Consider the following 14,532-nt stretch of genomic DNA (forward strand, 5'->3'; position numbering starts at 1 on the left):
ATTCATGCTGTTGTGTAGGTCAATCATCTTTATAGCTGAGTGGTATTCCATCTCAAAGTCATACCACAATTTGTTTATCCATTCTTCTGTTGATAGAAATTGCGGATGTTTCCAGATTTGAGCTCCTACAAACAAGGCTGCTCTGGACATTCTTGTACACGTCTTTTTGTGGAAATATATTTCCTTTTCATTTGGATCTTCTGGTCATAGAATAGGTGTATGTTTAACTTTATTAGGAGCTAACAGACAGCTCTTCAAAGTAGCTGTACCATTTTGCATTCTCATAAAAGCACTGTATGAGAGTTCTGGTTGCTTAACTTCCTCCACAAATTTAGGATAATCAGTCATTTTGATTTTAGTGATTCTAGTGAGTGTGAAAAGTGCTTAGGACAAACTTGGCATAAGATTATCCCCCAAGAGAAGTTATCTATTATTATTATCACCAGATCACAACTCAAACACTTTTAATAAAGGGCACCCGAGTTCCTTCTTTATTGTAATCATGCCTCACTCTTTTTCTTGTCCTAACCCCTCCAAAAACCACATCATAACCCCCAATATTGGCCATACATCTATTTAAGTATTATGTGTAAATATATATTGGTAAATATATTAAACTATTGGCTTTATAAGGAGGACCAAGTAGAGACATCACTAATACCCCCCACAATACCCAGCGAGTGCTCGGAAAATGGCTAGGTTCGGATTTTTCTGCAGCTCCCTAGAATGTAAGTCTACACTACTTTGTTCTGGGCTCTGTCCCCACATCTTAGGGGCTGCATTCTCTTTCGAGCTGCACAGCCCTGTGGGACCTCAAGCTTTGCCTTTCTTGACAACCGATGGGAGGTCCCGACCATCAGCACCTTCTCCAGTCTATAAACCTGGGTTGGATGCCCCTAGCTGGACACAGCTTCTCTTGGGGACGCTGTGGAGGAAATCGGGGTCTCGGGTGTAGTTGTGTACCGAGGGACAGAGGCTAGACGCGCTCCGCGGCCTGAGATGAGCTAGGCACGTGCTGGGGGCGGGGTGGCAGAGATAGCTGTGCGGCCCCAGCTGTTCCTGAGCGCACCGCTGAAGGACGCACTCCTTTCTGCAACGGCTGCACCCCAAGTCCTCCTCCCATCCCTATATTTTTCTCCATCCCCTGCCCACGCTTAATTAGTTATCTCCTCCAGACCCCTCCCCACTGGCCTCCTCCCTTGCACACGGGAGCTGGGCAGGGAAGGGAGCGCCCGGCTCAGTACCGCGCGCGCCCTGCGGCTGTCCGGGGCCGCGCGGTGGCCAAAGCGCAGCGCAGGAGAGTCTACGATGTCAGAGAACGGCTCCTTCGCCAACTGCTGCGAGGCCGGCGGGTGGGCAGTGCGCCCGGGCTGGTTGGGTACTGGCAGCGCGCAATCCTCCAGGACCCCTCGACCTCCCTGGGTGGCTCCCGCGCTATCCGTGGTGCTCATCGTCACCACCGCCGTGGACGTTGTGGGCAACCTCCTGGTGATCCTCTCAGTGCTCAGGAACCGCAAGCTCCGAAACGCAGGTGAGCACCATTCCTGATGCTGGGTGCTGGGGTAGGGCCCTTCCTTGTCCTCTGGTCTTGTCCCTGACCCCGGGATATGCGCTGCCTTTTTCCTCCTCAGCCCGGGCTCCCCTTTCCCTTCACTCTAACCTAGTCCCTAAGTTTGACTCTGCACTCAAAAGTTAGGGTGAGTTCTGCCCCTCCGAAATGCGACTGCCCAGGATGCACTTGGCACAGAAGGAATTACGGAAAGTTTTACTCGCGCGCTTTTTGGCGCTGTGGGAACCCACGCTGCTGGATGCCATCACTACCCGTCGCGCTCCAATGTGTGCCTTTCCAGAGCTGCCCACATCAGGCCACAGAACACCACTTGTGCTTGACACCCCACTTCCTTCCTTGCCAAGCACTGTAGCTTTATGTAGTAGTTGCTTAGAAAATCCTTGCTGAAAAAATGAGTTAATCAATGGAAGCATTTCAGTAGGTTTTGTGTCAAAAACTTATCTCCAGGTCATCTGAAGACCCAATTCCAGTGGACAGAGTGTAAATGCAGAAATGGCAGCTTCTGCTTGGACTGAACTAAATTGCTTTGAAATATTGTGGTCTTTTCTGAAGACTGGGAATTCCTGGGATTAACTGTGAAAATTAAAGCAATGATTTGGCTAAATCGTGTTGCAATCCTGAAAATATTTCTCCTATTTCAATCCACTCTCATTTCAATATTCCCCTAGTCAGGTCTTCAAAGAAAGAAAACCAGAGTGGGGGGGAGGGGTCGGTGTCTGAACTCTCACCCTCACAGGTCATGGGGCATGCTGACCATTTCAACCTAGGAGGAAGCTCAGTGACCTGTTAATTTTGCAGTCTCTCAAGTGGGGCTTTGGGGGCAAATTCAAATATTAGAGTGAATTAAAATGGAAAGATAGCAGCAGAAAAACAATTATATAGCTTAAAAATGCTTTTTTAAGGAGTTAGACCATTTTTAGCAAATGGTAATATCTATTTGGTGTGGCCTGTGACTCTAGAATTTTATCTTTTTCTTTTTTTTTTTTTTTTTTTTTTTGAGATGGAGTCTCTCACTCTGTCGCCCAGGCTGGAGTGCAGTGGCACAGTCTAGGCTCACTGCAACCTCCGTCTCCCAGGTTCAAGGGATTCTCCTGCCTCAGGGTCATGAGCAGCTGAGATTACAGGCGTGTGCCACTACACCCGGGTAATTTTTTATGTTTTTGGTAGAGACAGGGTTTTGCCATGTTGGCCAGGCTGGTCTCAAACCCCTGACCTCAATCAAGTGATCCACCCGCCTCAGCCTCCCAAAGTGCTGGGATCACAGGCATGAGCCCCTGCGTCCGGCTGACTCTAGGATTTTTATCTGAAAAAACACACAAAAAACTGCTCCAACGGTGAGTATCCAGCCATCATATGGGAAACATAACATTCTGAAGAAGAAGTAAGCTTTCTAACTCAGCCACTTTGGTAGTGGTGGCTGTTTTCTGGAATACATTGTTCAAAATATTGTGTCCTTTGAAGAAAAGCTTATATATTAGGGAAGAACAGGTTATGATTAGAAAACTGCATTTAATATTTTTGACACATTGTCCCTTGCAGCCATCATAAACATTCATTCCCTGAACAGGGAGGCAAAAGGGAGACAACTCCTGGCTCTGCGGGGGAGAAATGGGCCCTCCTGCTTCTGATATTGGCCCCTTCTGTCCCTGACTTATTGAGTATTTAGAGCAGGTCTGTCAGGTCCTGGCTCCCTACTCAGTAATTTGGATTGCCCACCATGAGAAAGGTGGTTGAGGGAAGCAGGAGTTGCTTCCTTTTGCTGGAAGGAGAAAAGCACCCCTCCCCCACTGCATCCTACAAAGGGCTGGGCTTTTCTGTGATCCTGGCAGGGTCTACAGAATCCTTACCAATTTGAGAGTGTCACTGGGGAGGGTCATGAGCATGTTCAATTGCTGGCATATCCTCTGTTCTATCTTTCCTACCTCCCGATGTGTCTGCTACAGCCCAGCACCCAAAAAAAAAAAAAATTAACACTATATCTAACTGACATCAATTCCTGCCACTGCTACAGTCTTGCAATTTAACCGGTTCTTATGTGAGCACTGGCTTTATTGGTGATAGTCACAAACAATTGTAGTACTGACTTGAACTAAATGATCTCAGCAGAGTGAGATTTCAAAAGATGCTTAAAACCTACAGCTCTTTGAATAGTTAGAACCCATTCTACTCTTAATCAGGCCTTGTCTTACTGAAGAGCTTGGATTTACTTTAAGAAACGTTTCTTCAGACCTTTCCATACTGAAGTCTGGCTCCTTACATCATTGGTATTAAAAAATTAAGTCTGTGACAATAAGAATACATATATTTCCGATAGCCAAGATGTATAGCCCATATTGAGATCACAGCATGTTTCCCAGGAGACACTTGCCTTGCCTATCACAAACCCAGTTCCTCTGCGGAGCAGCTCTGTATCATCCCTAACAGTGTCGCTCCTGATGGCAGGGCGAGTGGTTACATTAATTGTCCTTTTTCTCAGGGATATCCTATCTGCAGCTTCGGTTGCTGCATGTGGTGGGTTGACTTCAGAGATAGCACTAGAGAAAGGCAGACAGGGAAGAGTGGAGGCAAGGTGGGAGGTAGGGTCAGAGCACTGACCCAACTTAAAAGGTAAGGCCAAATGTGTTCACTCTTTGCTACATTCTCAGTGTCTCGCACAGCCCATGGCACTGAGTTGGCACCTTACGCTTGTCAGAGTGTGCTTCCCGGGGACTTGCCACACTTTGGACTCTCCTGAGAACAGTTGAGAACTTTCCCTCCTGGGCTCGTCACTGCTGTCCTGACCCTTGAGCTACACCTCACTAATATTTATCTCTTGCATTTTTGAGCTGTTCCTTTCTCTCTTCTGGAAACTTCCTCCATTTTACACACGCACGCTATACACAAAGTCTCCTGTTTTAAAAGAACAAAAGACTCTTTTCTTGACTTCATGTCCCTCCTAACTTCATCGCTACCTCTCTCCCTCCCTTTTCAGCCAGACATTTTAAAGTAGTTGTGGACATCCACTGTCTCTACCCCATTGCTTCCCATTCATCCTCAGTCCCCTGAGCTCCACTCTCTGGAAATGTTCCTCTGTGCTGTGTGTGACACTGAGGGCCACTCCCTGCGTAGGACCTTTCATTCCCTTGGCTTACCTGGTGCTAGTTTCTGGATCTCCTTTTTCTCTTCATCTCTCAGATACCTGTAGTTCCTCCTACGCTTTCGTTCCTTTGGTTCCTCCTACTCTTTCATTCCACATGTCCTAATGATTTTACCTTCCACTATTTCTCAGTTTCTCCCTTTCCTGCCTCCTTATTCTTACTGTCCCCATTTCATGCCTTCATCATCTCTTGAGCAAACACTACCCACAGTGCTTGAAAGCTTTTCCTGCTCCCTCCTCCAGTCGCTGTTACCACTGCCAAGAGTTGCCCTGTCTTTAGTGGCTGCCCTCCATCTCCAGAACAGCGTTCAACTGCAGAGCACAGCTCCCACAGCCATTTGTAACTGGCCTAGCCCACCTAACTTACAGCCTCATCGCCCTCCTCTCACTGCTGCCACAGTGAGCTGCTGCCACTTCCCAAAGGGTCTGCACTCCCTGATGTACTTTCTCAGCCTCTTCTGCCCAGTCAATAGCTGCTCCTTCTTCAACCCCTTCCCTAACTCCACTGCAGGATTATCAATGTAGATTATTAATACCATGAAGGGGATAGTAAGTGTCTCCTTTGTTGGGCTTCTCAGATACCTGTGCCCTCCCCAGTACAGCACCCCCCTCACTGTACTATTGTTCTTTGTCCCTCCCCACTGGACTGTGCACCTGTGGAGAGCAGACACTTTTATTCAGTTTCTGTCCACAGAGCCAGACGCATAGTTAGAACAGAACACATCTCTGATGAGACAAATTGGAAATAGATAAGACACCAGGTAGTGGGGGAAAATTAACTGATTTTGCTCCATGAGCTGGGATAGATCTCAGTTACAGTACTCAGCACTGCATAAGTAATCAATATGGGTTTTCATGAAACTGAATTGCTTTGAGAACAGCCCAAAGTATATCTCACTTTAAGCTGACTATTGGCACATTGTACATGAAGGCATGCCTGTTCTGTGATTCTCCTGTGTGGCTAAAGTTGCTCAGCAGGTTCCAGCCATGCCATGGTTGTACCCTAGTGATTCTTCTCGGGCAGTTTGCCCCTGACATGGTTTGGCTGTGTCCCCACCCACATCTCATCTTGAATTCCCACGTGTTGTAGGAGGGACCTGGTGGGAGGTAATTCACTCATGGGAGCAAGTCTTTTCCATGCTGTTCTCACAATAGTGAATAAATCTCATGAGATCTGATGGAAAAAGAGAAGCTCCCCTGCACAAGCTCTCTCTCTTTGCCTGCTGCCATCCACGTAAGACACAACTTGCTCTTCCTTGCTTTCCACCATGATTGATTGGGAGGCTTCCCCAACCATGTGGAACTGCAAGCCTAATGAAACCTCTTTCTTTTGTAGTAAGTTGCACAGCCATGGGTATGTCTTTTTTTTTTTTTGAGACGGAGTTTCACTCTTATTGCCCACGCCGGAGTGCAATGGCATGATCTTCGCTCACCGCAACCTCTGCCTCCTGGGTTCAAGCTATTCTCCTGCCTCAGCCTCCCGAGTAGCTAGGATTACAGGCATGCGCCACCACACCCAACTAATTTTGTGTTTTAGTAGAGACGGGGTTTCTCCATGTTGGTCAGGCTGGTCTCACACTCCTGACCTCAGGTGATCCACCTGCCTCAGCCTCCCAAAGTGCTGGGATGACAGGTGTGAGCCGCTGTGCCTGGCCTTGGGTATGTCTTTATCAGCAGCATGAAAACGGACTAATACAGCCCCTTTATAATACAGCCCCTTTCTTGGTCTGGCCCAAGGTTGCCACTTTTAAGCTGCCTGTAATATGCAGGCCATGTAAGAGAGCTGAGAGAACCATGTCCTCACTGTAACATCCAAGTACACTCCGTTATCAGAGAGGAAGGCATAACACCACCAGTTATTCCTGGCTCCATAGGCACACCCACCTTAGTTTTCCAAGTAACAGTCAAAAGCTATGGTCTGACAATGGATTTTTGTGCTGCAAATGGGTTAAAGAGGCTGTCTGGGAGGTTTAGTGAATGCACAAATTGGCATTTCTGGGATACGCTGATGATTGGTAAAACAGAAATATATGAACTATTTGATGTTAAGATTCCCTAGGAAAACATGGAGGATTTGCTTGCAGAACACACAGATCTTTGTCCAAGGTCACTCTGTCTATGCTGGCAAAGCAGCCCCTCCTCCAGGCCGCTAGTGATGCTGAGAATTCACACCATCTCCTATCCAGAACCAGCAACTGCCTGGGAGGTTCTTGGTGGGAATATTCTGCCTATGCAAGTGCTTTGCTTCCCCAGTTAGATTAAAAAAGAACTGTGGCGCCTGTTCCTTGACTCTTCTCTTCCAACACTTGTTGACTGAGGCAGCAAATGATGCTTGATAAGCTGTGTGGTTCTGGACAAAGGCTCTGGAAAGCCTAGAGGGAAATGCTTAATAGGTCCACAGCCCCTACCCTCCAGGAATTCCAGGATGAAATGGAGTCCACTCCATCCAGGCTTCTATCCTACCACCGAGCTTTCATTGAGATATCACTTGGCATCAGGTGTCTTTTGACCTGCTCAGCATGCAAGACCAAACTGGGCTACCTTGGACTCCTTCCCGAATGTTCCTTGAGCTGTCCAACTTTGCATTTCAGCTGTGAATACCTTATTGCCTCTTCACTGAGCAAAAATGAACAGTTTTTAAATCCCATCATTATGTCTTTAGCTCAATAATCAGGAAAGCTAATAATCCTCTTTAATTCCTTCCACGTAACTCTCAGTAGCTCAAGGGATAAAGACTTTCATGTTTGACTGTCTTTATCTCCAGAAAGCTGGATTCTGCATTTGGATATGATATACCACAAAACTCAGAGAATACTGAAAGCTCCTATTGGCTCTTACAATTTAAAATACTTACTGCTGGAGGAGTAGAAGATAGAGAATTGGGAAGTAAAGCCCCAGTTCTTAGGGAGTTTACCATCTAGAGGGAATGTCCTACTTTCTTCATCTTCATCTCCCTACTACTTCTCACATCTTATCTCACAGGGATCCCAGTCCCACCTTATGAGCCTCTTTCTTGACCTGTCAGTACAGCTAATAATATAAAACAACAAAAACAAATAATAGCTAACATTACTAGGTGCTTACTCTATGCCAGATTCAAGTCTCTTTCCTTTAAGAGAGAGAGAAAGAGAGAAAGAAAAGGGAAAAAAAGCCCTCCACAGTCCCCTATCAAAGGGATAGTCCTTCCTAAGCAGCACTCTCTGTCTCCTTCTCTTGAAGGCAACACCGATAGAGCAATCTCCAGGGCAAAATTGGATCCCACAGCACTCAATAGAATTTTCTCTTGTTAATGTCACTGCTGACTTCCTAATTGCCAAGTCCAATAAGAACTTTTCTGCCCTTTCTCACTTTTGTAGATAACCAAGAAACTCTCTACACCTTTTCTCTTAATTCCCTTGATGTTTCTTTTCTTTGGTTTTCTCCTCTTCTTGTTCTTTCTCAATCTTTCTGTGTTATGGCTATGAGCAGTTCACACAAACTGGGTTTCTTTATCTATAAAACAGAAATCATGCTATCAACCTTAAGGAATTCTTGTGAAAAACAATGGAGTCTGTTTATGTAAAACTATACTATCAATTTTACCATGTTATATCAATTGTTTTGTTGCTATTAAGTGTAAAGTAATAAAATGTTACCTATCAGAATTTCAAAATGATCTCTTCTGATGGTTATTGCAGAATGTTTTGTAACAGCATCTTAGTTATTTTTAAAAATGGATACTTCTTATGCTTTTAAATATATTTTCTTCTTTTAAGTGACTGAAGTACCCCTGTATATATCTGTGTACTCTATTAATTAGCCATTTTTTATTTTTTAACTAAATCAAAGTTAGATTTCAACTCAGCTCCTGTATGATTCATCCACACATCCTAAGATTTTCATAAATATGTGACTTTGGAAGAAAAAGTATCTGCTCTCAAGAGATTTGGGAATCTAATTACGAGCTTACAATGAATGCATTGTTTTAGTGTTTGTTTGAAAATCAAGTTGTGAATAAATGATATGGTCAATTACTTCAAATGCCCATCCCCAGAACATAACTAACAAGAACATCTCACATTAATTTGGGGATTATTATTTCTCATAACCTTTCCCATACAAGATCTCATTTAAGGTAAACAGCCATTCTGGGAGTGAGGAGTCCTGTTGCAAAAGTCTTGGTAATTTTGTCTGGCTCCTTGGTGAATTGTCCTGCCGGACCAGCCCCATATCCTGCCATTGTCCCCAGTTCCAAGCTGACTCACAAATTCCCCACTGTTCCCACCACCTTGTTCTGGCCTTTCTTCCAGCTCTCACCACACTGAATGGCTACTGTTTCTCTGTTGTTTCCCCAACAGGTCCATGGGCATCCCAATGGCAGGGGCCATGTTCTTCATCCATCACTGTGTCTTACTTGAATGTGGTAGGCACTCAATAAATCTATTACACATTTAAACAGATGGAAGAGTGGAAGAAGACCTCAAGGCACAGAAAGTTTAACACTGTTAGAAAACATAGACCATTTGTTGACTTCCCCAATATAACCCTCTTGGCACCTTGTTTTTATTTGTTTAATGGTCTTCTCTAAGAGACCATAAACTTTGTAAGGGGAGGTAGCCTGTCCATCTGGCATAGTCACAGGTCGAACCTAGTATGTACGCAGCAATATTTGTCACATAAATGGCTTGATGATTCTCTCTTTCTATCTTGTCTTTTAGCTCAATGACCAAGGAGAATTTATGTTTAACCAAATTTTTCTTCTGAGCATGAAGAGTGAGCACAGAGAAGAGGGGCAAGGGTTACAGGGAGCTTTACTTTCCAGAATTCTCCTATCTGACGAATATTAGATAGCTCAGCACTGGCTGGCTCTTTCCTAGATTACCAGGTCTCCATTAAGAAATACTTTTTCCAGAAAGAAAGAGAGAGGAAGAGAAGAGGGAGGAAGCTGTGATGGTTGTGTGTGTGAAAGGATGCACTCTGCGTATGAATCCTGGAAGGGGATTCCATGTTAGTGAACAAAGCCCTGTTGTCAAAGCCTCTCTCCACTAATACACCCTATCTGCTGGAGGCAGATGGAAACAAGTCACGCCAGGACTCGTGATATAAATATTCATTATGCACAGGGTGACTGCAGTGCTGTGTGCATACTGAGTGATTTCTCACCTGTCTGGGGAAGAAATGGATGGAGAACTGGATCTCCCCTTGACTATCATCCACATAGAACCTGGCTTCTTATAGATGGAAGACAAAACACGAATTTTATTCACCTAATTTGGAATTGTGCCAAGAAAGCCTGGAGACAGTGGGATGTCTGGGCAGATGAATCTGCAGCAGGAAGTGGTTGATTTCAGCCTTTTAGGAACAGCCGGAGTAATAGGGGATAGTAATTGAATCACTTTCCACGTGGAGTTGAATGTGTTCTTCTTACTATTTACAAGCTGTTTGCCAGCCTCTGGGGCATTATTAGGGGATAAGCCACATTAACACGGCAGAACTTGACTCTGCCTTCCCAGGGAAACAGCTGGCAGAGCTGGCACCAGCTCCCAACAGCTCTTGACTTTCTCTGCTCAGCTTGCAAGTACCAAGAGCTTGTGTGTTGCTGGGCTAGGTGCCCAATGGGTCCTGTGGAGACCCATCTTCCTGTGCTGGAGAGAAGTGATTCTCTTCACAGAACCAACCCTATGAGTGTGCAGGGGGAAGTGGTGGCAGCGCTCCGAAAGAAAAGAAGGGAGCTCATGAAGGAATAGTCACCAAGAAAGGAATGCGGGAACTCGCCCAAATTCACTCGACCAGAAAGTGGCAGGACGCAGATTATCCCAGGTTGCTCTGACTTCAGCACAACCCTCCAGATTTCAAAAGGACACTTAAGATTCTAGGAGACAAGGGCTCCTGACTCAGCTGAAGCCAAGCAATGTGAGAGAGGGAATCCCTCGTGATCTTGGAACAAAGTGAGGTCTGTGTAGGTGAGTCAGAGATGGAGATCCAGCAGTGGAGACAGCCAATGGGCTGAGAATTAAATGGAAAGACACGAAACCCCTCCACATCCCAAGCAGGTCCTTGTTGCACATTTTTTGCCTCGCGTTATCAACCAGAAAGGAAATAAGGCCATTTTTAACCCATGAAGTAAATAAACTGTAAATAGTAGAGTAGGTAGGAATCCAGCAGTTCAGTCGAGTCATGATTCTCCTTCGCCATCCAACCTGCTGGACAATCTTGAGACAGGGAAGCTCACTACTTCACAGGCGCACTAAGTGTCCAGACAATCTCCTTTCTATTCATTTACATCCTGTCTCCCTGGTTTCCTAACCTAGCTGTGGACACAGTAGTACTATAGTTAGGTCTTGAGAACTCCCAGGACTCCAGTAGACTTGTATGGGTTCTGAGTGGGGTTGACTCCATACCTCTGAGGACAAAATAGGTCCTTCGTGAAGGCTGCCCGAGGGTCTTTCAGGTTCCCATCCCCATACGGACCGTGCTACGGGAAATCTTCTTTAAGATGGGGTGAATGTGGGAAGGCTGGAGGCAGTCCTTTCCCTACCCTTGTGGGTAAGTCCAGGTATGGCATCTACTTGACTTGAAGGGCTGACTCAGGTGAACTCCCAGCTGGGTGGCTCTCGGCCTCCCTTTTTCTGTACCCTGTGAATCCATCCACAGCCTGGCCTCTCCAATTGCTGTGCTTTGGGGGCTCTTTCCATCTGCCTGACCCTCTGGACCCCTGAAGCCATCACAGCCTCTGTGGCAATGGGACAGACACATGGTGGCCGTGGAGTTTCCATGTCTGTGTCTTTGCTGACTTGGGAGTTACTCCTGCACACCATCCCAAGCCACCCTCTGCATTCAGCCACCCTAAGACCAGAGGCTTCACCATGTGGTAAGAGACCAGAAAATTTGAAAGCCATGCCCAGTGCACACTGCATCACTCAGGGCCCCTGCTGGAGGGAGAATCTGTTATCTTTTGGGCATACGGTAGGTATTCAAAAAGTACAACACTTGGTGAATGAGACAATTGGCATTAGTGATGGAACTGCTCACACTATGAGCTTTGTATTGTCTGAACTTTTAGGTTCTCGGTGCTCTATTCGTGAGTCAGCATTGGTTTTAGAATGCAAACACTTGAGGAGCAGAGATTGTGTTCTTTTGGAGTAAGCCCTGCCTCCACCCTAGGACTTCAGCTTAGAACATGCCTGAATCATATTAATTGATGGGTGTGTGGTTTCCTGAGGCTCTCTCTGGTTGACCAAGCTTGGTGATGTTGGAGAAGGCTCCATTCAAAGGATAATTGCCTAGATAGTCCAGAAAGGCCACCATGGTGCAGGCAAAGCAGGGAGGTCCCCCAGAGACTGTGAGCTTAGGAGTGCTGACAGCTCTTCCTCACCCCACAGGGCTGGGGCTCAGTGCCACTACTGCAAGTGTCTGTCAACATGGCCACAAGGCTGGGAGTACTGGCTCAGACAGGGCACAAAGGGGAATGCCAGAAACACATGGTCCCCACTCTTAACACCTTTCTTCTAGCCCAGCTGCAAAATGCAATTCACATTTACAAAAGCCACTTAAAGACACTTAGAAAGTAGCCTGTTAACCAGTGGGGAGAAAATGCAAAAGGAGACCACCAGAGAGATGTGTGGGGAGGTGAGGGAATGAGAGGGAGGGATGGTAGTGATGAGAAATCCACACTCCTGACTTTCAGATCCCCCCCACTCCGAAATCTTTGCTGGAAATTAAATGATGCAAAGCCCCTGAGCATCTGTGCCTATCATGGAAACAGTTAGCATGTGTGAGCACCTGTTAAATCCCCAAGAACTTTGTATCATTAATTCTTACAGCTATACTACGAGGTAGGTATCACTGACCCTAGTTCACAAATTAGGAAAATGGGGTTCTGAGAGCTGAAATAGCTTGCCTCAGTCATATAGCTAGTGAATGGCAGAAATGCGATCTGAGTCTTCAGTTCTGTACCTCTAAGAGCCACTTTGTTTCCACTCACATTGCCAAAAGTAACTTCGTGGAGGGTAGGATGTTCTACAGAATCTAAATCGTGGGGTCTCGTGCTGACTGTTGCTCTGTTTGCTGCTTCAGGTAATTTGTTCTTGGTGAGTCTGGCGTTGGCTGACCTGGTGGTGGCCTTGTACCCCTACCCGCTAATCCTCGTGGCCATCTTCTATGACGGCTGGGCCCTGGGGGAGGAGCACTGTAAGGCCAGCGCCTTTGTGATGGGCCTGAGCGTCATCGGCTCTGTCTTCAACATCACTGCCATCGCCATTAACCGCTACTGCTACATCTGCCACAGCGTGGCCTACCACCGAATCTGCAGGCGCTGGCACACCCCTCTGCACATCTGCCTTGTCTGGCTCCTCACCGTGGTGGCCTTGCTGCCCAACTTCTTTGTGGGGTCCCTGGAGTACGACCCACGCATCTATTCCTGCACCTTCATCCAGACGGCCAGCACCCAGTACACGGCAGCAGTGGTGGTCATCCACTTTCTCCTCCCCATCGCTGTCGTGTCCTTCTGCTACCTGCGCATCTGGGTGCTGGTGCTCCAAGCCCGCAGGAAAGCCAAGCCAGAGAGCACGCTGTGCCTGAGGCCCAGCGACTTGCGGAGCTTTCTAACTATGTTTGTGGTGTTTGTGATCTTTGCCATCTGCTGGGCCCCACTGAACTGCATCGGCCTCGCTGTGGCCATCAACCCACAAGAAATGGCTCCCCAGATCCCTGAGGGGTTATTTGTCACTAGCTACTTACTGGCTTATTTCAACAGCTGCCTGAATGCCATTGTCTATGGGCTCCTGAACCAAAACTTCCGCAGGGAGTACAAGAGGATCCTCTTGGCCCTTTGGAACCCACGGCACTGCATTCAGGACTCTTCCAAGGGCAGCCATGCAGAGGGGCTGCAGAGCCCAGCTCCACCCATCGTTGGTGTGCAGCACCAGGCAGATGCTCTCTAGCCTGGATCTGAGGCACGCCAGCTGCACGACAAACTCATGAAAAGGTGGGAGTGAGTCTGCTGCAAGGGTGAGACCAGGCAGCGTGCTGGACCACACTGTCCTGTTGGCATCACAGCCCCAAGGCTGGGGGAACTTCATGCTGGGACAAGGAGCTCATCAGTGCCATGGGTTCAGGCTGATCCAGGAGATGCTCACAGCCACGGGACCTGGCAAACACTCTTGGTGGTGTCTTGGGGACTTGGTGCACACAAGACCAAGGAAGGGACAGAATGAGGAAAGGCCTGGGGCAGAAGAGCCCAACTCCTTCTCATAGGTGACCCTCATCCTCCTCCCTTGGCCTCCTGGCTACTTTCTCCCCTTCCCCCGGGTGTGGCAGGATCTCCTCCTGTTAGCAAGGATGAAAGAGAGAGGTCAGTAGGGCTGGAACTTGGTAACACTGCAAGGGCCTCAGGTGGGGCAGGTGCAGAGGGCAAGCATTCCACACTCCCCCATTGACCTTCCTTACACACACACACACACACATATCACACACACATCACAACCACACATGCATCACACCACAGACACACCACACTATGCACACATAGCCACCATACTGCACACTGTACACATACATATGTTACACACACATAGCCACCACATCACAAACAACACAGAACACCACACACACACACACACACACACACACACACTCACACTTCTCCAGCATCTGGAGCACAAAGTCTGCTTGGCCTCCCTTCCTGGTTCCGTCACGTTCAGGTTGTGTGATTTGGTGAAAATCTCTTAACCTCCCTGTTCCTCAGTTTACTCATCTTAAAGTGAGGATCGTGCCATAGTCAGCCTCCCAGGTTGTTGTGAGGATTCACTGGGATAATACATCTGCAGAACTGAGGACAGTGCCTGAC

The 14,532-nt window shown here is 47.1% G+C and overlaps 1 protein-coding gene across 1 annotated transcript; it reads left to right on the forward strand.

Moving 5' to 3' along the window:
• The first annotated feature begins 1,211 nt into the window (after positions 1-1,211).
• Positions 1,212-14,098, forward strand: MTNR1B (melatonin receptor 1B). The gene is made up of 2 exons (XM_023209139.2): positions 1,212-1,531; positions 12,762-14,098. The coding sequence occupies exons 1-2, from the start codon at positions 1,309-1,311 to the stop codon at positions 13,625-13,627; spliced, it is 1,089 nt and encodes a 362-aa protein (XP_023064907.2). The 5' UTR covers positions 1,212-1,308; the 3' UTR covers positions 13,628-14,098.
• The last annotated feature ends 434 nt before the right edge of the window (positions 14,099-14,532 follow it).

This window comes from Piliocolobus tephrosceles, chromosome 13 (assembly GCF_002776525.5).
Source record: "Piliocolobus tephrosceles isolate RC106 chromosome 13, ASM277652v3, whole genome shotgun sequence".
Lineage (NCBI taxonomy): Eukaryota > Metazoa > Chordata > Mammalia > Primates > Cercopithecidae > Piliocolobus > Piliocolobus tephrosceles.